The 23,905-nt window shown below is 37.7% G+C and overlaps 2 protein-coding genes across 2 annotated transcripts in view; one reads left to right on the top strand and one right to left on the bottom strand.

Moving 5' to 3' along the window:
- Mfsd8 (major facilitator superfamily domain containing 8) overlaps nucleotides 1–8,036 on the top strand; it is a 28,833-nt gene extending 20,797 nt beyond the window's left edge. Inside the window, exons 9-12 of the mRNA XM_055625902.1 lie at nucleotides 1,688–1,822; nucleotides 3,412–3,515; nucleotides 3,599–3,846; nucleotides 5,869–8,036. Of these exons, the coding sequence (XP_055481877.1) occupies nucleotides 1,688–1,822; nucleotides 3,412–3,515; nucleotides 3,599–3,846; nucleotides 5,869–6,075 (694 nt within the window). The 3' untranslated portion in view covers nucleotides 6,076–8,036. The remainder of the gene's footprint in view (nucleotides 1–1,687; nucleotides 1,823–3,411; nucleotides 3,516–3,598; nucleotides 3,847–5,868) is intronic.
- Nucleotides 8,037–9,578: 1,542 nt separating this feature from the next.
- Nucleotides 9,579–23,905, bottom strand: part of Plk4 (polo like kinase 4) — an 18,532-nt gene continuing 4,205 nt past the window's right edge. Inside the window, exons 5-16 of the mRNA XM_055625901.1 lie at nucleotides 21,982–22,897; nucleotides 20,914–21,014; nucleotides 18,270–18,613; nucleotides 17,054–17,158; nucleotides 16,646–16,748; nucleotides 15,966–16,115; nucleotides 15,317–15,450; nucleotides 15,139–15,230; nucleotides 14,441–14,582; nucleotides 13,704–13,832; nucleotides 11,583–11,689; nucleotides 9,579–10,081 (exon numbers count right to left, since the gene is read on the bottom strand). Coding sequence (XP_055481876.1) covers nucleotides 9,979–10,081; nucleotides 11,583–11,689; nucleotides 13,704–13,832; nucleotides 14,441–14,582; nucleotides 15,139–15,230; nucleotides 15,317–15,450; nucleotides 15,966–16,115; nucleotides 16,646–16,748; nucleotides 17,054–17,158; nucleotides 18,270–18,613; nucleotides 20,914–21,014; nucleotides 21,982–22,897 — 2,426 coding nt within the window. The 3' untranslated portion in view covers nucleotides 9,579–9,978. The remainder of the gene's footprint in view (nucleotides 10,082–11,582; nucleotides 11,690–13,703; nucleotides 13,833–14,440; nucleotides 14,583–15,138; nucleotides 15,231–15,316; nucleotides 15,451–15,965; nucleotides 16,116–16,645; nucleotides 16,749–17,053; nucleotides 17,159–18,269; nucleotides 18,614–20,913; nucleotides 21,015–21,981; nucleotides 22,898–23,905) is intronic.

Here is a 23,905-nt window from a genome sequence, read left to right as displayed (position 1 = left end):
TTTTAGATTTGTTTTTATTTTTTAACGTGTTATGAATGTTTTGCCTGTGTGCACACACCGAGTGTGTGCCTGATGCCAATGGAGGTGAGAAGAGAACATTCAGTCTCTTGAAACTGGAATCACAGATGGTAAAGAACGACAATGTGGTGCTGGGAATTGCACCTGGGTCCTCTTTGAGAGGAGCAAGTGCTCTTAACTTCTGAGACATCTCTCCAGAGCTTTTAACTGTTTGTGAAAAGTTGAACACAATGGCATCAAGAGTGCTCACAACTTTGTGAACCATAACAAGAACCTTACCATCATCCCAAACAAGCTGCACACCCTCTCACAGTTACTCCCTAGTCTTCCACCAGCTCCTGGTGACCTGTGGAAGAGACCTCAGACAAGTTATATGATGCAGTAGTTTACTTTTACATGTCTTATTTAACTGAGTGTGTGGCTTTCTAGGGTTCTTCTTGTCCTGGTGTATCAGACTTCCCTAACTTCCTATGGCAGGTGCCCACTTCACTGCCCATTCATCTGCTCATGATGCTTTGTCGGCACCAGGTAGCTATGTTGGTGATGCTGCTGTGCGAGTGTCTGCTTGAGTTCTGGCCTTCAGCTCTCGGGTTCTGACCTGGGAGGAATTGCTAGGACATGTTAACTTTTTAGCTCTCGGAGAAACCATGCATCTGTTTTCTAGGTCAGCTCATCTGCTTTCAGAGTTTAAGATCCTACTGTTCTTTTTAATAAGACATCTAATTGTTTATATATAAATAAAAGTCGTTCTGTTGTAAGCCAACAGAAGATGGTAGAATATAGGAATAGACTTGGAAAGGAAGGAGAAAGCCATATAAAGGCAAAGGTGTCTATAGGGAGGGAAAGAAACACATGAAATATTGATGGAAAGAAAGATGGTATAGGCTCTAATCATAATAGTAGGCACTGATAATGTGATAGTGTGGCATTGCTGGTAACACACACACTTTAATAATGAGGAAGAAGAGCCATGCGTGGTGGCACATGCCTGTAATCCCAACACTCTGGGAGGCAGAGGCAGGCGGATCTCTGTAAGAGGTAGCCTGGTCTACAAAGCGAGTCCACGAGAGCCAAGGCTACAGAGCAACCGTAGCTCAAAAAAAAAAAAAAAAAAAAAAGGAAGAAACATCTAGAAAGTACACTGCCAGCAAAACTGAAATAAATTTCTGATTTTGAAGAAGATGTTAACATAAAGTTTACCTTTGTAGAAGCTCTTTACAGGGGAACAGTGGTCCTTCTGTAGATGTAATGCATCAGAAAGAAGCCAGTCATCCAGTGTCCCACCCTTAAAGCTCCACCAGGAATAAATATCAATTTCATGTAACTACGTAACCATGAGTAGTTCCTGGGATGGTTGTAATTGATTTATGGTGTCTCCCCTTTACAAGCCTTCTGCAATGTAACTGTGTTCCTTTATAGTTTTTTTTTTTTTTTTTCCCAAGTCAGGGTTTCTCTGTGTAGGGTTGGCTGTTCTGGACTTGGTTTGTAGACCAGGCTGGCCCCAACTCACAGAGATCCACCTGCCTCTGCCTCCCTAAGTGCTGGGACTACAGGTGTGCACCAGCTTACCCAGCTGACAGCTGTTTGTTCTTAAAGGCATTATTGTTAATATTTATATTTAATTCTTACTAATGACGCCATTTAAATAAGCTTGGCCTTCTCTTCTTAGGATCCTCACTCCATTAACGATGGACATGTATGCCTGGACCCAGAAGCAGGCTGTGCTCTATGATGGAATAATCCTTGCTGTATTTGGAGTTGAGGCAGTTCTTGTTTTCATGGGGGTTAAATTACTTTCCAAAAAGTAAGTTATGTATTTTTATTTTATTTTAAATATTTTTATTGCAAAATAAGATACATAAAACAGTGCTAATGTAAATGAATGTGCTAGTAAAATAATTTTCAAGTTTTTTCTCATGTGTTATAGTTTTTTCCTTTTTTGCTAAGACAAGGTCTTAGTGCGTGCCCTTGGCTAGCCTGGAACTTACTTTATAGACCGATAGACCTGGCTATCATGGAATTCATAAGTCACTCTGCCTCTGCCTCCTGAGTGCAGGGATTAATGACATGTAGCACCACACCTGGCTCTATTATAGTTCTTGAAAGTTTGCAAAACAATGCAAACTTTACTGAGAGTGCATATTTTTATATTCTGTAGCATCACTTTGGTAAAGCAAAATGCCTTACCCAGTAAATAACTGTATACTAATCTGTTGTTATATATTGTTTTAATGTATATTACAATACAAACATGTATTTCATAAAACATTGTCTTACTAGATTGAAGATTGTTTGGAAAATTCTGGTTAGTAAAGCCTCTACACTGATAGCTGAGACAAGAGTACCATGATTCTCTGCATGCTACAGTTTGAGACCATGTCTCAAAGAACAAACTGAGTTTATGTAGATTTTTTGTGTGTGTTTTGCTTTTATGAGGCAGGATCTCATGTAACTTGGCGAGCCTAGAATTCCTGATCCTCCTGCCTCTACGTCCCACGTACTGGGATTATAGGCATACATATTTTAGAACTTCTAATTAGGTGTTTAGCTTATAAACACACCATATCATCACCATGGCAAATACAGTTAAAATCATTTCTCAAAGTTACTTGACCATGTAACTTTTTTTGTATGTGGTGCTAGGAGTTGAATGTAGGGCCTTAAATATGCTAGGCAAATGTTCTACTATATTCACAGCCCCTAGATAACATTTTAAGAATAATTTTATGAAAGTAACTATAAGGAACCCAGTGTGTGGGGAATATGGAAAGGTGTGTGTAAACTGAGTTCTGTCACGTAGTTTACTTTTCTCTCTGGGTGCTGGGAATTGACCCAGGGCATCATGTGTGCTGGGCGGGCACTCTCCCACTGAGTCCTCATCCCTGGCTGTCCTACAGGTTAACATAGGTTGTTAGCTGATGAACAGCTTTAATGGTTTAGTCTTAAAATATTGAAAACGAGTGTAGGCATATATAGGAATGGTTTTCTTCACACTAATCCTGAGTCTATTTCCCCTAATAGCTACTGACAAGCTCTACTTTCTATAGGAAAAGATAAGTACATTTATCTTCTAGAGTCCATCTGAAATGGAATCTGATCTGAAATCAACAGTTTATTAGCGTAGTCTACCCCCCCCCCCCCAGACAAGGTCTTACTATGTAGCTCAGGCTGGCCTTAACTTGCTCTCAGTCTTCCTACCTTGTATCTAGATGCTGGGGCTAAAAGTGTGCACTGCCATGACTGGTGCTGGCTGCTTTTAGTCGGGGGTTCAATTTATTATTACACTAATTGATAAATACAAAGAATTATGCAACATTTTACTTAACATTTTTTAGTTATGGTAATGGAATTGTGAATTTGTATTTCATTTAAAAATCAGTTTCTGTTTAACAGGGTTGGCGAGCGCGCTATTCTCCTGGGAGGACTCATGGTTGTGTGGGTCGGCTTCTTTATCTTGTTGCCCTGGGGAAATCAGTTTCCCAAAGTACAGTGGCAAGGTATGGTGATTTCAGTTCTGTAGCACTAGCCCCTGCCTTTTAGAAGTAGTGAATGATATTTTATCCTAACTTTATTTTTACAGATTTACACAACAGCTCAATCCCTAATACTACATTTGGGGAAATTATTCTTGATCTTTGGACTTCTCCAAGAGAAGATCACAGCGAACAGCCAGTTGGGTGCCCAATTGAGCAAGCCTGGTGCCTGGACACCCCGGTGATCCATGTGGCCCAGTTCCTGACAGCTGCTGTGCTAATTGGAACAGGCTACCCAGCCTGCAGTGTCATGTCCTATACGCTATACTCGAAAGTTCTAGGACCCAAGCCTCAGGTAACCCAGCACTGCAGCCCGGGACTGCGGCTCCCGCACTTCCTTTTGCTCTAGTTCTGTTCCACAGGCTGGATTAGCAGACTTTGGGGAAGGCATGGATTTTTAGGCTCAGGAACCAGAGCTCACTCATATCCCGTGAGGGCCCAACCTGAGCTTTAGGTTCTACCTCTCCCTCCATTACCCAAAGAAGTTGTAATGTGTTTGCAACTTTTATCTGGTGAAATATAACATTGCTAAATCAGAACTCACATGTCCTGAATTCAATAACTATGAGCTCAAAATAACACTGAAAAAAATCTCTGAACTTTAAATCTCTAAAATTCATTATTAAAGTAGACCAAAGAAAACCAAAATTGGCAGCCAAATTTGGATGTAGGCAGTCACAAATGCAAACACAATAGTCTTAAATGTTTTTGGCAGCCCTGTCTTTTTTCTTTTGTGTGTTGTGCTGGAGATTAAACCCAGGGTCTTGAGCTACAACTGTTGTGCTACACCAAGACCTACCTATATGCATTTTAAAGTTTAACTGTTTGCTTTATAATGTTAGGATTGAATTCAAGGCTTTGCATATGCAGGATAGTGCTCTGCCACTGAGGTAAAGCCCTGGCCCCAAATTAATTTTTAAGTGAGAATGTCAGGGGCTAAGCTGGGTATGTTTATACACATCTCAGCACCCAGGAGGCTGAGGCAGGAAAATCACTGCAAGTTCAAGGCCAGCCTGGTTTAGATAGTTTGGTCTAGGACAGCCAGGGTGAGACTCACTCTCAAAAATAAACACAAAGACAAACAAAAACATTCATAGGCTGGAAGGGCAACTCATTGGTACAGCCTTTATCCTGGAATGCCTGGCACCCTAAGTTTGATCCCTAGCACATGTGCATACACACTCATACACCAAGTAATTTCTGTATTCATTATATAAAATTAAAAATCCAGAGACGAACTGTGAATAACAGTTTCAGAGAGGTCATAACTATTAATTTAATAAAATCAGACTCCATTTCCAGTCTGTTCTCTGTGACTAAGAAAATGGGTATATGTACTTAAGGCAGCTATCATGGATTTTTTTAAAGATATACTTTCAATGAGATGCCATCACATCATAGATCTGGCATCACTTATTCATAATCAGATTATTGTTTACTTATTTTCTGTATGTTTCTAACTCTTTTTAATGGCAGTTATTTAAATGGCTACAAATTATCCTACTCTTTAAAAATTAAACTGAGCCTATCATAGTACATGCTTATAATCTCAGCATTTCTGAGGCAGAGACAGGCTCTCAAATTTGAGGGCAGCTAATCCTACTTGGTGACTCTTAGGCAAACCTAGACTCTATATAAAGATCATCTTTAAAAAGCAAATCAAGGGGATGGAAACAGTTCAGTAGTCAAGAATGCTTATATTCTTCCAGAGATTTGGAGTTCAGGTCCCAGCAGCCACATCAAGATGCTTATGTGACCTGTGATTCTAGCTGCAAGGGATTTAATGTCTTCTTCACCCCTCCCCCCACAATTATGTCTTTAATACCAGCATTTCCTGGCTCAGAAACTCAGTAATGTAGTCTAGGCTGCTTGGCTATCTGAACACACACACACACACACACACACACACACACACACACACACACCTCATACAATGTATTTTGATTATTGACCCTATTCTCTCCTTCCAACCTAGATCCAACTCCACATGCTCACCTTTTTAATCTGTTTTGGGGATTGAATTCAGGTATTTGAACTTACAAGGCAAGTGCTACCAATTCATCGAAACATCTCTCCAGCCCAGATCAGTTTTTTGAAATAGGGTTTTGTCATACAGCCTGAACCTGTGATCCTGCTGCCTCTACTTTCCATGTGATAGTTTACAGGCCTATAACGCTATACCATTTATTATTTGCTGTATTTAGAGATTTCAAAGGGGGAGAGAAGGTGATTGCTTATAAATTTGTAATAGCACTGTTTTTATGTTAAAATAGCTAAACCTGAATTAATCTGTTGTCCTCTCTCCCACTGTCTACAGGGTATATACATGGGCTGGTTAACCACTTCTGGAAGTGCAGCACGGATTCTTGGGCCTGTGTTCATCAGCCATGTGTACACTTACTTGGGCCCACGATGGGCATTTAGCCTTGTGTGTGGAATAGTAGTGCTAACCATCTTGCTAATGGGAGCCGTTTACAGAAGACTCATTGCCTTTTCTGTCAGATATGGGTGGATCCAGGAGTAAGCTCACAGTCTCTGCTGGATGCCTGCTGCCTACCATCTCCAACTCAACCTTGAGTAACTTAACTATGAACTGTAGGATGTGTGAGAACATTCTGGGTCATAATCTCCTTATCAAAAGTGAACTATTTTTCATATCATACCTTACTGGAGTTCCATGAACTCATCAGTGAATGGATAATCATTTATAGGTATGAAACTACACTCAGTGTAAACTGTAGAGCTCTCTCTAAAACAATGGGACTATGCAAGTACAGCTGGGGTAAAATTCTGTATTAATCCGCCAGAACAAAATACTTTTTTAAAACTAAATTAAAATACAAGTAATTTCATGAAAGTGTTTTAAAAATAAAAATGCAGGGGTTGGGGATTTAGCTCAGTGGTAGAGTGCTTGCCTAGCAAGTGCAAGGCCCTGGGTTCGGTCTTCAGCTCTAGAAAAAAAAAAAATAGTGACTAAAAATAAAAATGCATTATTGTTAAGTTTCTTAGTAAAATTAAAACTGAGCCTTAAATTCTTTTAGCCTACTACAACCACATTAGGTGCCCTGGTTGTAATTTGAATATTGCACCTTTGTCTATTTTAATTTAGAATCTGATTCTAAATTAACCTGTAAGAAAAATTCTAATATCTGAGGAGTAAAAAAGACAAATACTCAACTTAGCTTTTATTACCGTAGAAGGCTACCTTCTTTCAAGTGTTGGTAAATTCACATTAGAAACATAAGTTAAATGTGTTTTAATATGGTATTAATCGCAAAGGATTCTTAAAATGATTGCTATTTTCCAAGCCCTTTAAACTCTAGTGCACACTAACCCATTAGTGGCCCTTGTCAGTAATGACAGATAGGAACAGCTGTTTCCAGCCTGCCTGCAAACCCATTCACAGCAGCAGACCTGCAATTGGACTTTGGATGCTATGACAGTCTTCTCTGATCAGCTCAGGATTTGAGACTGAATGGCCTAAGGGGACTCATGAAACTTCTAGTTTCTACCTCTGTGTGAATCAAGCACTGGTATGTGTATAGGAATCAGAAGTGTTTTCCCATTCTGTTGCCATGGTTTCAGATCTGAGCGTGAACATATTCTCCACTTTGTATCATTTAGTCTGCGGAAGCCATCAGCACTAAGTGATAGCAGCATTTTGCTTCAGTCAGTTTTTGTCAGTCCTGATGTCCTCTTACCTGCTGTTCTGTTCTTCCTCTTTTCCTGTTGGGTTACTTCTTACCTTAAATTCCACCTTTGTGTGGTGTGCCCAGAAACAAAGCTCCCTGTGTTCCTGTGAAACAGTTTCTCACAGCAAGCTTAGGGTTGAAGGTAAGATCCTGCTTCCTGATATATGCCAATGAATGTATACAAGTCACATATCTTCAGAGGCTACCACATGACTGCTGTACTTTCTCCAAACAGGAAAACTGCTCCAGAAAGGTATACTAGCAGTTACTTAACTGTGAGGAATTATTTGCACCAGTGACTCAGATTTGCAGAAATATTTGGGAAAAAAAAAAAAACCCTTTAAGATCACTGAATGAAGCTTTTTTCTGAGCATGCCATGTTCACAGCAAGAACATAAGTTTCCCAGCCCTAGAAGTGTAACACTGTGATTCAGATGACTACAACATGGCAAAAGTGACTGCACCTTTTTTACTGAGGCACTCACTGCCTGGGAGATTAGACTTCACACCTCACTGAGGGAAGCGACAAGTTTAGGGAAAGAGCTAGGAGTCTAAAATTAGCACAAGGTAAATCTTGAATAAAACAAAGTGAGTGTGAATTGAAAGAAACCTTAAGGTATGAAAACTGTTATGAGTGTATTTTGAAGGTATTTTTGAAAACCCAGAAAAGGGTTATTTCCTCATTTTTAATGAACTGTTACTTCATAAGGCATCTCTAGCCATTATGCTTCTCTATTTAAAACAAGCTCATTTCTTGTATTAAAGTGAAATAAACTTGTAAATTTTAATTTGATGAAGATAAACTACTGTTTGTATCTAAGACTAGCTTATTTTGAGAGAAAATTCTGGCTACCATTTACTATTGAAGACTTGTAACTTTGTTACACTGTGTTTGATAAAGCTAGACTGTAAGGATTTGGATCTATCACACTTTCAGTACATGAGAGGACCTGAATACATGAATATCCTCATGTACTTGAGAATTGAGCAGACACTAAGTAGCTGGTACAGAGTTATGGTTGGCTGTGGGAAGGGTAATAAAGACAAGTATAGAGACCAGGAGCCCAACCTGATGAGAAGCATTAGGAAATTTCTCTAAGGATTTGCCAGGACATGGTGTAAGAGAATTACTGAACTGGGAGGATGTGGGACAAATGCACTTCAGGCAGAAGGCAGGGCTTGCAAACTACCTAGAGGCAAGACATTACAGTTTCTCAGAGCTCAAATCAGGTCCAAAGTGGCTGGAGTACAGTGACTGAAAAGTCCTATTCAACTTAGATAACTTGTTAAATTCAAGGTCCCAAATATAAAGAAAATATGAACAGTATATATAAGTACATTTCCAAATGACCATAATAGGTCAAATCTCAATATAGGTGACATGATAAACCTCAGAATGTATCTAACACTTGATTTGATTCAGACTTCAAGTTTCAATGTGGTTCAGAGGTTTAGACTGCTTACTGCTCTTATAAAGACTCAGAAGGCTCAGACCCAGGATTATTGAATAATGGTATTAGTAGGGGCCTTTTCTTTTATTCATTTTACATCCCAGTAGGAGGGGTTCCAGCTCCCAAATAACTGACATGGTGACCTCTTACATTGTTAACACTTTAGAGCAGTAAGCTGGACAGATACCAATCTAACCCATCTACACTGGTCTGGACTACTTCCCAGCTTTCTTCTGTTTCCTATTCTCCCTTAGCAACTAGTTGCTTGCTCTGTCTCTTGCCCAGTGGTTAACTTTATTTAATCCTGTTTATGGTACTCAAGCAGAAAGCTCTTGAATTAAAGGTGTGCCAGGGCAGAGCCATACCACAACTACAAACAGGTGTTTCCAGTAAACAATACAATCCCAGGTTCATTGTGTGATCAAATATCCTGCAACACAGGTTATCTGATGCCTTCTTCTGACCTCAGTGGGCAAAATAAGGTTTCTTACTAGGAGCTGCTAACCAAGTTCTTCCCTCTTGACCAGTCCCATTCTAGCAAGGCAAGGGAGCATGTGCAGGTTAATCTCCTCACTCTTGCCCAAATGGTTGTTTTGTCTGAGTGCCTAGCAGCCAGTCTCTTTATCACCCTTTTAGGTCCCATGTCTGCCCAGGATACTCTTCTCTCCTGGGCAGTGCAGGAACGCACAGCAAAAACAAGTGAGGGGATTTGGGAAAGACAGCATGTGAGTTAAGCTAATAAAAGCCCAGTTTCAAAAGGGTTGGGGATGTACTCTTCAATAGCAATTTGAGAATTTATAGTAACCTATCTTAAAACAAATATTTAACCAAATAAAACAAAAGTTAAGATAAACTTATCAGTTTATTTTATAAAATATTTGCAGAAACGTTTTATCAGACACAAGTGCTATAAAAATAAATATAAAATATACATTTACAAAATGCTTATACATACATTATTTACATATTCAAAACTGCAAAACTATATAGCATATTTTGTTCATGATTCTTAATCTTATTAGTACAGAAAACAAAACGCACACAACTTAGTTCAAAACAGGAACACAGAAAGTTTGAAGGATTATATTATTTAGAGCAAAATTAGATGGCCTACTTTATTTTATGACCACTATATTTGGTAACTAAAATTTTGTTTTCTTAGCATATTTTTTTTAATGGTATAGATTAAAATTCTGTTTAAAGAAAGGCTTTCTGAAGTTAGAGTAGATTAAAAAGAAATCACTTGAAAGCCAACGAAAAAGTCATTTATTAAATACAGACATCTTAAAGGACTTTAGGAGCTGAATTAGAGAACATCAGAAGGATGGAAGAAAGACATTGTAATTTCTGTTTGATGTATTCTGGTAATTTTTCATTTTCTCCATACCTGAATGAAGCAGAAAAACAAACAAACTTTATTACTTAGACCTTTATATTCAAAAGCACATATCTCAAAACTTTATTACTTAGACCTTTATATTCAAAAGCACATATCTCAGTAATCTTTAATGATAAGAGGTACCTCAAGAAAACAATACACTTATTAGGAATCCAAAATCAACTGAGGCAAACCCAATTTGTTTCTTTCAAAAACCAAACGCTTTTGTGTGATAGGTGTGTACTAGCTAGTAATTTTTTCTTTACAAACATTTTTGATCTGTCATTAGTTGAATACCCAGAGACAGCACTTGTGTATCTACTAGGATTAGTGCTTTGCCTTAAAAAATGTCTACCGGTGCCGGACTGTACAACTAACTCAGTTACAGAGGGCTTGCAAAGCATTCTCAAGGCCTGAGGTTCAATGCCTAGTATAAGACAAAAACAAAACAATAACAACAAAAATAAAATAACCCACAAGTTTTTAACATGTTTGTTTAAAAGCTGGGATACAAATTTTATTTGGGGAAAAATAACCAAGATTGGTTAACTTGGACTTTTTTGAGACAGGGACTCATATAACCCAGGTTGCTTGGCTATGTGGCCAAGGGTGATCTTGAACTCCTGTTCATGGTATGTGCACCACCACATCCAGCCAAAGGTCAATGTTCAATGTCTTCTTCAATCACTTTCTACCTTTTATTTTCAGACAGGGCTTCTCAATGAAACTGGAGCTCACTTATTTGACTAGATTGGGTGACCAGTGAGCCAAGGATCTTCTTTTCTCCAGCTCCCAGTACTTGTGTTATGGGTGCACACTGCCTTGTTTTTCATGGGTGCCTTACAACTCATGTCCCCCTGCTTGCAAAACACATACTTAAGCTACCAAGTCATCTTTCCAGTCTTCCATGTCCTTTTTCTGTTTGTTTTTTTGAGACAGTCTGTGTAGCCGCTTAGCTGGCCTTGATGTCATTATGTAGATCAAGTTGCTTTGAATTCACAGAACTCTACCTACCTCTGCCTCCCAAGTGCTGGAATTATAAGGGTATAACACCACACCTGGCCCCACCATGTTCTATTTTTGATGTTTTTGTTTGTTTGTTTTTCAAAGACAGGGTTTCTCTGGGTAGCATTGGCTGTCCTGGTCTTGCTTTGTAGACCAGGCTGGCCTCAAACTCACAAGAGATCTGCCTGCCTGTGGCCCCCTGAGTGCTGGGATTACAGGCATATGCCACTGTACCCTTTTAAGTAAATAATTTATACATATATATATAAAGAGTCAACCCAATTAGGTCACTGAATAAAAGGGTTACAAAGAAATCCTACCACTTGAGTTGATTATGGGTATATTATTCTTATAGGTAATCATAACATCAATATTAATGACTATGAACAGTTAAAAATAATAAAGAATGAAAGTAAATTTATTAAAATATTAAGTTTATTAAATCACTTATTTCAAAGCACAGAGAGAGCAAAATGAGAGCAAGCATAGATCGCACTCAACTTACCTAGTTGTCTGACCATCTGGTGATGTGTAACTGATGGAAGATACTCCTGCTTGGACAACCAACTGTGACCCATCATTAAACTGAACCCATACAGCTCCGCTAGTTAGCTAGAAAAGACAAGCAGCATAGAAAATGATTACACAGAAGATAAACTAAGGTTTTTAAGGGCTTACTTAAAAAGTGTTCTTTATTCCTGAGGTTCTTTATTCCAGCACTCAGGGAGGCAGAGGCAAGTGGATCTCTGGCAGAGGCCAGCCCAGTCTACAAAGACAGCCAAGGCTACACAGAAAAACCCTATCTCAAAAACAAAACAAACAAAAAAAGTGTTCCTTACAGTTTTGTTTTATTCATTCATTTAGTGTTTGGGGTCCGTTTCCCATGGAGTGTCAGTATAGTACTAGCTAGCTTTGAACTCACAGAGATCTACCTGCCCCTGCCTTAAGAGTTCTGGGATTAAAGACACACACATCATAGTTCATTATTTTATTTTTCATGTGTATGGGTTTTTTATTTTTTATTTTTCCTGTATATTATGTTTCTGTACAACTTGCTCACAATACCTGAAGAGGCCAGAAGAGGGCATCAGATCCCCTAGGACTGGAGTAACAGTTGTGAGCTGCCATTTAGAAACAAAGGGTCTTCTGCAAGAGCACCAAGTGCTCTTAATCATGGACCTATCTCTCTAGCTCCACATTTCATAAAGACAGGGTCTCACTCACTACACAGGCCATACTGGCATGGACTTCTCTCCTGCTTCTGCCTCCTAAATAACATTATTCTAGGTCTGGGTGATCACCCGCAGACCTATATACTCTACCTATATACACTTAAATTAATTGTTTCCAGTAACTAAAAACTTAGTTTTATAATGACCTTAGCATTGAAAATATTCATGTCTTTTTCCCTCTTCAAATCATCTCTAGTCACTAAGGCATCATAATATTAAAATGACTCTCAATAAATCTGGTTTCTTGCAAATATCCTTTGATTTATTTAAATAGGATTTTTCCTCCCATATAGCATTTCTCCCCAAGACAAGACTGAAGAAATGACAAAAGCTCCCCTGTGTTATCTCTTAGCCACTGAAACTTATCTTTTTGCTATTGCAAATGGAAAGGAATGTGGAAAAGGTGAGAAAGATCCTGGCCAACAGACTCTGTATTTTTACCAGATTACAATTACACATACTGCAGGACTATGCAAATCAATCCACCATAAAGAACTGTAATTTTACTTTAAAAAGGGTAGCTAGCTTCAGAGACTAAGACATCAACTAAGGAACGTGCATGGTCTGGACCTAGGCCCCTGCACACATGTAGCACACAGGTGGCTTGGTCTTCATATGGGGTGCCTGACCTGCTTTTGGATTACTTGTTCCTGGCAGCACTACCTTCCCTGTCCTTAGGGAATGAAGATATGCTCAGTCGTGATGTGACTTGATGTGCTGGGGATGTGGGGAGAAGGGTTCCCCTTTTCTGGGTTGAAAGGAAGAGGGAAGGGAGAAGAGGGGGAGGGCCTAGGAGAAAGTTAGGGAGGAGGTACCCTCAGGATGTAAACAAACCTACCATCAATTTTACCAGGTAACTCAGGATGTAAAGTAAACAAACCAATACAAAATCTAGATAAATGAATAAATACATAAAAGGCATCAGTTTTACGAGGTTACTTTAGGGGATAAACTTGACTATGAACATATGTGAGAAACAGGGACACAGGTGGTCCTCAACAAATGTCACCAAGTACCATGTAAAGTAAAATTACACCTGCCAAAGCCTCCACACTTCAAACCTTCTGAGAACACACACAACATAAAAGAACATACATGTACATAAAACTATAAACTGAAATTTATGTTGACTTAGTTTCTACCACTTGACATCCTTCTCTATTCTGCACAACCCTTATTATGACATCATCCACACTTCATATCAACATCAGAAGTTTTCTGATATATACCACTAAAAAAAAAAAAAGCCAAAACTTTTAAAAATAGAAATATAACCAATGTAAAAAAATATATATTTTAAAAACTTCCTGGAAAAGTTGTTAAAATGATTTATATTACTGGGTAATAATCAAGAGGTTCATGGTGAGGAAATTACTTTCTCAGAAATGTCTCACCTGTGTGGCCCAACCAACATTTTTCACAAAAACAGATTTCAAAAGCTGGGATGATTTAGGAAGACTTGAAGAAGAGAAGCTTGTTCCTGTAGCAGTGGCTGTGTGGCCAAGTCCTTCAACTGTCACAGTCTACAAACAGTAAGGGAGGGAAGAAATTCCTTAGCACATTCATAAGCTGCTTTAGTAAAAGTACAAGATCACTTCATGATTTTAAGTTTTCTCAAAACAAAAATTCTAATATTAAAATACCAAGCACATTATTCAAAATAAAAATTAAAAGGAAGGCCAAATCATGCTTTCTGTTTTTATTTCAGTAAATTTCTTTCCTCTTCTTTCCCCTTAAGCTATTCTTCATAGCTAAAGTCAGAGAATGTATATATGTTTGAGAACACATATACACGTTTGTTTCTTATGCACTGTATTCTTGTTCATTTATTAGTCTTCATAGTTATGACAGTTCACTGAAGAAATCTATTTACTGTGAGCCAGGAGGCAGCTGATAGCATGTGCAAAGACCTTGGCTTATTCAAGCAGACATGTGGCAAAGCAGTTCAGTGAGGCTGAGACAGTAAGTGATATTTTATTTTTCTGGGTGGTGCTGGAATCTAACCTATGGATCTACACATCTTAAGCATGTACTTTACAACTGACCTATACCCCCAACCCACAATTTTACTTTATATAAGGGTACCAGCCCTCACTGCAGGGTCTAAAGCATGTGGTACATATTTACTTACAGAAGGATTGAATACTGGTGCCTGTGTTGGAAAAGCCGCACTATTCATGCTCAATCTACTAGATGCTGCTTGCTCTCCTTTCGAGCAGCTTGGCTCCACAGGTGGTGATAAGGCTTTAGGTGAACTAGTATTACCAGGTTTTCTGAAGAAAAGAGAAATGTCCTCATACAGTTCTCCAAAGCTTTTCAATATACAGACAACTAAAGTTTCGTAGATTTTTTTGTGTTTTTGACACAAGATCTCACTATGTAGATCAGACTAGCCTTGAACTCAAGAGATCTACTTGGCTCTGCCACTCCAATATTGAAATTAAATGTGTGCCACCATGCCTAGCTATTGAAGTTTTTAAATTTAAATTTTATTTATTATGTATGTCTGGGTGAATGGCATGGGTCTATGTGTCTGGAGGTCAGAAAATGAATTTTGGACAAGTTCTCTCCTTTAATCTTTATGGAGATTTCTGGAATCAATTTTAGGTTGTTAAGCTTGTGCAGCAAGCAACTTTTACCCAACAAGCCATCTCACTGGCCCTCGTAGCTGTTTTGAGATATAATGGCCTCAAATTCCTCCTGCCTCTACCTTGTAGGAGCCAGGGTTATGGAGGGTGTGTGTGTCACCATGGTACAACTCTACTGACAATGAAGTGACCAAAATGAGTCTTAAACATTTGGCTCTAGTTAGGAATTTCAATCTTTTACCTTCCTACAATGATTGGGAAGAATGAAGAGCTCCTGCTTCTCCTTTCCTCTTCTGAGATTACAGATTCCAGTGCCAAGCAAACACGGTGACCCTATTACAGAAAAGACTTGTCTTCTGTCAACAGTTCACTGCTTTACCATGTGACTGTTGTTAAATGGATGAAAAACAAGTACATACCTCGTTAGCATGGTCCACATATATTTTTATTTCCTCTTTCAAGGTGGTAATTTCATTTTCATTTTTTAAAGTATAAGATTTCCCAGATTTTTCAATCACATGAATTAAATCTTCTGTTTTATGTATTTTGGCTCCTGAAAATTAAGTAGAAAACCATTCTTTTCAATTCATTATTATACTAGTATACAATGGCTGACAGAAAGGTTATTTACATTCATTTATTGATCAATCATAAAACAGTACTCAAAGTAGTCAATAAAAACTTTGCATCATTTCCCTTTTTGGCATGTATCTGATCTGACTCTACATAAACGCATTGTGCTCATAAAGAATAGCAGGGGACAGCTGTACTCATGTGCTGTGATGTGTACATGGAAACCTTCATGGAGAGGAACAATTAAAGCCAAATCATTTCTACAGAATGTTCAAAGAGAGTATCTGTTAAACCCAATCTTTTTGCTACATTTAAGCTGTCAAAACTTGCATGTGTCTATCTGGGTTTCAAGTAAAATAAAGGATATTGTTTTTCATGCAGTGTTTATGCCACAAATGGATAAAGAGCTAAGCAAAGATCAGGACTGGCTTGCACACATCATAGACTAGCTGCTGGGTTGCAACAGTAGCTCTGGATCACATGCTGTATACTCACCATCGTAAAACCAGACCTCGAAATCAGCACCAGGAGAATTCTCCATCAAAACACATTTAGCATATCTTGTAAAATAAGTGATTTTGGGAGTTTTAGACCTTACAAGCTGAATAAATCTGGAAGCATACTGATATTTCCGCCAGTACTTTTCTAAAGAAGAAAAATATAGCTAAAATTAAGGAAGAAAGAGTTGACATACATACAGTTGTATCTATGTTCTAATTTCTGGACAGGTTTTCTTGTTTCTCAAACTTCAACCAAAATGTGCTATTCAGTAGTTATTTCTCAAATTCATAGATTCTAGGAGTTTAAGCAGGTGACAGAGTCAATTACCAACGATTATAAATCATTTTATCTATCACTGCAATGATTTTAAATGTGGAAAACTAGATACTTCATATTGGAATGTTTGATGATTCTAGATAGACCAATAACTAAGCAAGAGCATAGGCTATAGTTCTGATGTTACTAATCCTTCAGAGCTAGTTTTTACAGTTTACAGTAGCACAGCATAGGAATAGCAAATAATATACAAAAGATCTTACCAGACACTAAGTACATGAATTTGAGTGGCAGCCTGACTGAAGCCAAGATAGTTACAACTTACTAGAGACATATATATAAAATTATGTATAATTTTAAACCTATAATCTCAATCTATCTCCTGATAATGTACATACCTGGTAAATTGTCAAAGCTGTATCTACTGATATTGTCATTTGGCAAGGGTGGTCTATCAGCAAGAAGAAAGCCTCTTCCATCATTTGGGTAATAAACAGTGATCTGATTACAAAACAATTAAAACCTTTAATTATATGACATTAAATATTACTCTTTGTTACCAAAAAGTACACAGATTCTATGTTAAACATTAATTTAAACACTAATTTTAAGGAAACTATTGAAATAGTTGCTGAACATAATAAAGTATTTTAACCTAAAATTTTAATTTTATTACCACTTACAATTATTTTTTTTTTTTTAGCAGTGAATTCCAAAAACACAAAATATTGTATTGTAAAGAGAACTGAATACCAAATGTTTAAAGCCACACCTGAAATTTTAAGTTAGTAAAATTAGTACTCTACCATAGTCCCGTCACTAGATATCTGAAGAACTTCTTTCACGAGTCCTTCAGATGCACACTCTTTGAGAAGTTCCACACACACCTCCTCTGAATCAAGGATGCTCACCTACAAGAACAAAAACATCAATAAAATGTTGTTTTGTAGAACATTTCTGGCACATAATACTAAGAGGGAAAAGTACTCAACCATAGCAGAAATAACAAAATCCAAGTGCTGCTTCACTATGGCAGTCTAGTACAGAGATGTACCTGGGTGCAGCTGTGAGGCAGAAGGCACAAAGGTGAGAATGTGTAATCAAGTGTGAAATGCTAACCAATGAGCAAAAAGCAAGCAGAAGGTGGGGTGGAGAACAAGGACCTTGAAGACAATAGGAGCCAAGCAAAGGCAAGACTGTATGACATGAGAAACAAAGAACACATAGGACTGAGATGCAATTGCAAATTATTCCATCTTCACATATGTTCATTAAATTCTTAACAAAGACATACATACTGCTTTTAGTTTTTTGAAGCTGTATTTCCTAGCTTATTTTTGACTTGAAAAATAAAATTAAATGTAGAAATTGAAGCTAAACCAAAGGACTAATATTAAATGTCAATACCAGCTGTAAGTATAAATAAAGTATTTAACTGTCTTTCAAATATTAATAATTTAGGGCCTGGAGAGGTGGCTCAATGGTTAAGAGCACTTGTTCCTCTTGCAGAGGCTCTTGGTTCATTTCCCAGAACCAACATTGTGGGCTCATAGTTGACTGAGCACCAGGCAGGTAGGTAGTGCCTTACATACATGTGGGTAAAACACGCAGAAACACAAAATCAAAATAAATACATTAAAAACATCAGTAACTTAAAAATTTCATACTTATCAGAATCAACGTGCCATTCTTATAAAGCTAGAATAGAGGGAGCACCAAGGACAGTGGTATAAAACTGCAATCACAGAGTTCATGAGGCAGGGGCATAAGGATCAAAAGTCCAAGGCCATCCTGGATTACCTACTAGAAACTTTGCCTTAAACACAAACAAAACTCAAATACTACTTTTCTCTAAACCAGAGGGAAACAAATGCTATTTTTCCATGAATATTCTATTTTCCCCCTCAAGTTAGGTCTATATAATAGTTCAAATTCCAGAGATATAATAAAATCCAAAAAGATCATACTCAAAAATTGCATTCCAAAGAAAACATCAAATAGTAACTTAGAAAAATGACATACCACAGCCTTTTTGGTTTTCTGTCTGATCGGTTTTAATCTGTGAGCAATCAAAGGAGATGTGATGCTTCGTAAGGTAGGTTTTTGGTGCCCCAGTGCTGACTCCATGCTCCCATTCTTGCTTTGTTCAGAACGATGTACAGCTGGCTCCTGTGGCATGAGCTCAGGCTTGCTGTGGTGTGCAGTCGTGTACTTCATTACAGGATGCACATCAGAAGAAGCACCGGCATTCTGGCTGGCTCTCATGTCAGTCCAGGCATTTCTTACTGTGTCCTGAAGATCTGGAAAGCCCTGGAGATCCTTGTTTGGGCTGATGGGGTTGTACTCATTACTTTCTCCTAACTGAGCTAAAATATACATTAAAAAGCAGTTTAGTAAACTATAGCACAATGTCAAGAGTATAATAGTTTTTTTTTGGAGGGGGTACTGGGGGTAAAGACAGGGTCTTCTATGTAACCCTGGCTGTTCTGGAACTCAAGAGATGGGCTTGCCTCCACCTCCCAGATGCTGGGATTAAAGGCATGTGTTCCATGCCTAGCCTTTTTTTTTTTTTTAAATAAAGATGCTATTAAGAAAACGAGCTCTTAAATAAGGACAAAAAGTAGTTAAAAGAACTTTTTTTTGGTTTTTTGAGGCAGGGTTTCTCTATGTAGCCTTGGCTGTCTTAGACTTGGCTGACCAGGCCTCACTTTGTAGACGAGGCTGGCCTCCAATTTCAGTGATCCGCCAGCCTCTGCCTCCCTCAGTGCTGGAATTACAGGCATGAGCCATCATGAACATTTAAAGCCAGATTGAAAAAAAAAAACAAACAAAAAAACCTTTTAGTATTTTTTATGGCTACAAACCTATACTAATATAAAATCAATTTTCAATAAAAGCAAAACCAAGTTACTCATTCTAAGGTAAATCAGTGTTCATCAAGTGGATCTGACAAGAATCAACGTTACAGAAGGAAAAGGACATAGCTCTTTTTTAAGCCAAGGATTGTCTATCCCAATTCCATTTAAAAAATAACCAAAACCACTATCTTCAGCATCCCTAATAATCAGTATTACAAATGTATTTGCACCTACATATTTAAAATTTCTCCTACTGAATTTTATACATTCATATTTCACATGGTTTAGTGTTCAGTTTTTAAAGTTTTGTTCATTTTTATGTTTGCATTAGTATATGTATGTACACTATATATATGTAGTGCCCAACTTGGCATCAGATTTAGATGCTGTGAGCCACCTGTTGTGGGTACTGGGAACTGAACTTTGATCTTCTGGGAAGAACAGCAAGTGCTCTTAACCACTGAGCCATTTTTCTAGCTGCTAGAGTTCACATTAAAAAAAAGGTTTTAAATAAATAATTACATACAATTCTGTCAATTTTCTTCCTTTTTTTTTTTTTTAAAAGACAGGGTCTCACTTTTGTTTCCTAGCTAGTCTTGAAATCATGAAACTATGATCCCTATGCCTTAGCTTCCCAAGTGGTATAGTGAAAGGCATGGGCTGCCATATTCTGATGCTATTTTTTTTAAAGCCTTAAATGATCAGTTATATAGAACTCTTAAGTTTTCAGTATTAAACTCAGAATCTTTTATCACAATATTTTCAAATGACTTTGTAAAGCTTCTTTCCTCACATTTCTATCAAGAAAAATACTTTAAAGCAGAAAGACTAAATTGTTTATAAAGGTTTTTTTCCCTTCCACCTCAGAAAAGCCCATATCACCAAATAAAAACAACCTGTAAATAAGTAGAAGAACACAAGACTAATGTACAGGGTAGTTTTGTTGTTTAAACCAACCAACCAACCAACCAACCAACCAACCAACCAACCAACCAACCAAATATATAAGGTCAGATTAGTTCCCTTTGAGATTTCTGACAATCATACATCTCTCTTGGGAAGGAAAACATATTCCTCTTGACAGGATATAACAACTCTGACTAATGAGAGCTGAATCTCATACCCCACAGGCAATACAATGTTTGGTGAAAGATGATCTCCTCCTCCAGATGCTGCCTTTTAATTCTCTTTCTCCACCGCTATTTTCCACCCACCTTCTGTGAGTGTTATTCATTAATGGAGGATACCTAATCTCCACATTATTAATAATGACCTAGGGACATCTGCTTAAAATGTTTAGGTTTCACTCTGTGGAACTACTGGCAGACTAAAATGTTTACATCAGCTTATTACAAGAAACATCAAATATCTCTTGATTTCTTTATGGGCTTCAATAATGCTATTTTTGATACAGGCATTACCAGAACACAAAGCTTCACCCTCTAGCCTGAACCAGAACCACTTGAGAACCCTGGCTCCCTTCTCTCCCCTCTCTCAGCTGTGGTGAACTGAGTTCTGTGTATAATTTGTTCATGTATATTTGTAATGGAAACTTAGCAAACTAATCATGCATTAAATATTCAGGAGAGTAGAGAGCTTAAATATTCCAAATGTCAAGCAACAGTTTTCTTGGATATGAGCAGAAAACTGCAATGTTTGGCAGGTTCCAGGTCATTATATATTAATTAAATACTCCACTAAAAACTTAACATTATCTCTGTATCTACAACGTGATTCCAGGAGAACCAAGGATACACAGGAAAACCCTGTATTGAAGACCCCCCCAAACAAACAAACAAAAACCTTACCATTCATTTGCAGATTCCCAAACCACTGTTGGACCATTTCCATCTGAGGGGTCTGGTCTGCAAATGGAAAAGGAGTTTTTCCTAGACAATGATGATTGGAACTAAAGAGGGAGAAAAAAAAAAAAATCCCATAAACCAATTATTGCACAAGGTAGGATTATGGACAGAACCCAGAGCTACATGCAAACAAACATAAACACAACATGCTGAATTTGTGTTCTAAGACGGAGAATACCTAGGTTTTAAATGTTTTAAAGCAGAAACCCTAGAAGAGATTTAAGTACCCGAAATTTCAGAATAACTATAAAAAAACAGGATTGGTATAATCATCTCTAAAACTCCTAGCCAAAATGCCATGGCACTACAATGGGACCACTAGATGTCTACTATTCTTTTATAAGCTTATAATTCAAACATTAAAAGATCACAACCAATTAAAAACTACAATTAGTGTTTGTATCAGCATCAATCAGTACCACAGCTACTCCTCACTCAGCCTCAGCTTCCCTCTACATGCAGCTCTATGAGTCCTTGGGTAATCAGACTTGTTCAATAGCTGCTATGCTGTGCTAGAGATTTGTTCCAAGTATCAAACTAACCTAAAAATTTAAACATGCTCATGAACTTTTTTCTGCAGTGCTAAAGGTTGACATGAGGGCACAGTGCATTTCAAGCCACTGTTCTCCCACTGAGCTACATCTAATCAGCGTACTTGCAATTAAGAGATCTTAACCAACAGTAATAACATAAAAGCCTTTCTACTTTGAAAAAGAATAAAACTTGCTGTAGAATAGACTGGACTCTGCACGATTCTTCTGGCTATACCTCCCAAGTTCTAGTAGTATAGACATGTGCCACAACGCCTGGCTCAAAATTTTCTTTTTGGTGTTTTATAACGCCTTATTTAGATGCAGCTTTGTGTCTGTGCTAACACGTTTATCAAAATGCTTTTGAAAGAATCTTTCTTTACACGGCGTGGTCATTACAAGGTTTTTCAAAATATCCACAACTATTGCCTGTTTTGTCTTGAAGTTAAAAACATTGACATTGCTGCTGGTGGGTGAATACCTGTGTTCGTTTTCATCCAGTGATCTTCTGGGCTTTGAAAGCATTTCTACTGAGTGACATCGTTCTATTGAGTACGTTTTTGCATGAGACTGATTAGAAGTGCTGGATCTATCAGAGGAATGAGCTCTGCGAAGGTATCGAGAATGCGGCCTTTCCTCGGCATCTTCAATTACTCTTCCCCGTCCCCTAGTACTAGTTTCTTGCTCTGGGTTTCCCCACTGGGTACAACTACTACTTCCATCTCCTGAAGAAAAGTCACTTGAATTTTTATTTTTTTGAAATACAGTAAATTTATTTGGAAGTGGTTGACCAATCAAAAGTCTCCTTCTGTCAAGTAAGCTACCACTTAAGCTGGTGCCAGAAGAAGCTGTAATTGTTGTAGAAAGTGTGGCATGCCCACTATCCATGGAGTCCTCTACAGTCCCCAAGTCTTTACTTCTTGTTAAAGGATTCTGTGACATAAAAGGATGGTCCAACACAGAAGAGAGACTTAACCGATCTGCAGGGTTTCTACGAAGTAACTGGTGGATAAGGTCCTGGGCCTCAGGTGACAAAAAGGCTGGCATTTCATAATCTGCCAATACTACTTTATTCAATGTGTTTTTTACTGTATCAGTGTCAAAAGGTGGTCTTCCAATAAGTAATGTATAAAACATACAGCCCAATGACCAAATATCAGATTCAAGTCCATGTGCACTCCGAGTTGCAATTTCTGGTGAAATGTAATTAGGAGTTCCACATAGTGTATAGTGCTTCTCATGTGGCATTTTCAACTGCGTTGCTAGTCCAAAGTCAGCAATTTTTATGTTCATATTACGTGTAAGTAAGATGTTAGAAAGTGTGAGGTCCCGGTGTAATATGCCATGAGAATGAAGATACAACATTCCTGTGATGATCTGGTTCATGAAGTGCCTGGCTGTGAAGATTAAAAAAAGAGAACTTAACAATTCAAAAGTTCTGGAAAATCCAGTGTTTAGAATACATGATAAAACCTAGTATACATATAAGAGTATTATATTAAAATTGTAACTTGCAGCTTAGATTTACCAACAATGGCCCCTGGCCTAATAGTGCTATCTAATTTCACTTAAGAAAACTAAACACTTCTGTTAATCTTTGCTTTTTCTAACTTGTAAGCTAAGGGAAGCCAACTTTTATAACAGTTCAAAGTGTTTAGGGTACTAAATAATCAGATATCCACAACAAAATAATATTTAGAATTGTAGAAACAATCCATAAATATATTACTTGCAAAAAGTGTTTTTAATTCTTCTCAAACTCTCTCCCAAAGTATTTAGTATAAACATTTTTTTTTGACATGTGTAGTGTACACGTGTATGCTTACTTATGTGTGAGTGGATATGTTTGCATGGAGGCCACAGGTTGATATAAGCTTTCTTCCTCTATTGCTTTCCATCTTACAGACTGAGACAAGGTCTCTTATACCCAGAACTCACTTATTCCACTAATCTAGCCAGCTGCAGGGAAATCGTACTTCTAGTTTCTGAGCGCCAAGACAATAAGCAGGCAGCCACATCCACCCAAGCACTTACACGGGTGCTGGAGACCAAACCCCAGTTCTCACACGTGCAGAGCAAGAACTTGATAGCCTCCACATTTTATGTATTTCTTAATACGTTTCTGCATGATTATATATAAAGCTCCAGACACATAATAAATACTTTAAAAATGCCATGAAAGTTTTACTACTTTTTCTTCTTTAGGGTATTTCAAAGTATTTCTATAAAAAAATCAGATTTTTATTTCATTTCCCTTGAACGTTTCTGTAATTTCTGATATTTCAAGATTACAAATAATATAGAAATAAACAATCTTGTGCATGCTTACTTGCATTGTATGTATGAGTTTCTCTGTGGTATATATATATATATATATATATATATATATATATATATATATATAT

This window comes from Psammomys obesus, unplaced genomic scaffold (assembly GCF_907164565.1).
Source record: "Psammomys obesus unplaced genomic scaffold, mPsaObe1.curated_primary_1811, whole genome shotgun sequence".
Classification (NCBI taxonomy): domain Eukaryota; kingdom Metazoa; phylum Chordata; class Mammalia; order Rodentia; family Muridae; genus Psammomys; species Psammomys obesus.
The sequence above is the reverse complement of the archived record's forward strand: the minus strand, read 5'-3'. Positions and strand labels throughout refer to the sequence as shown.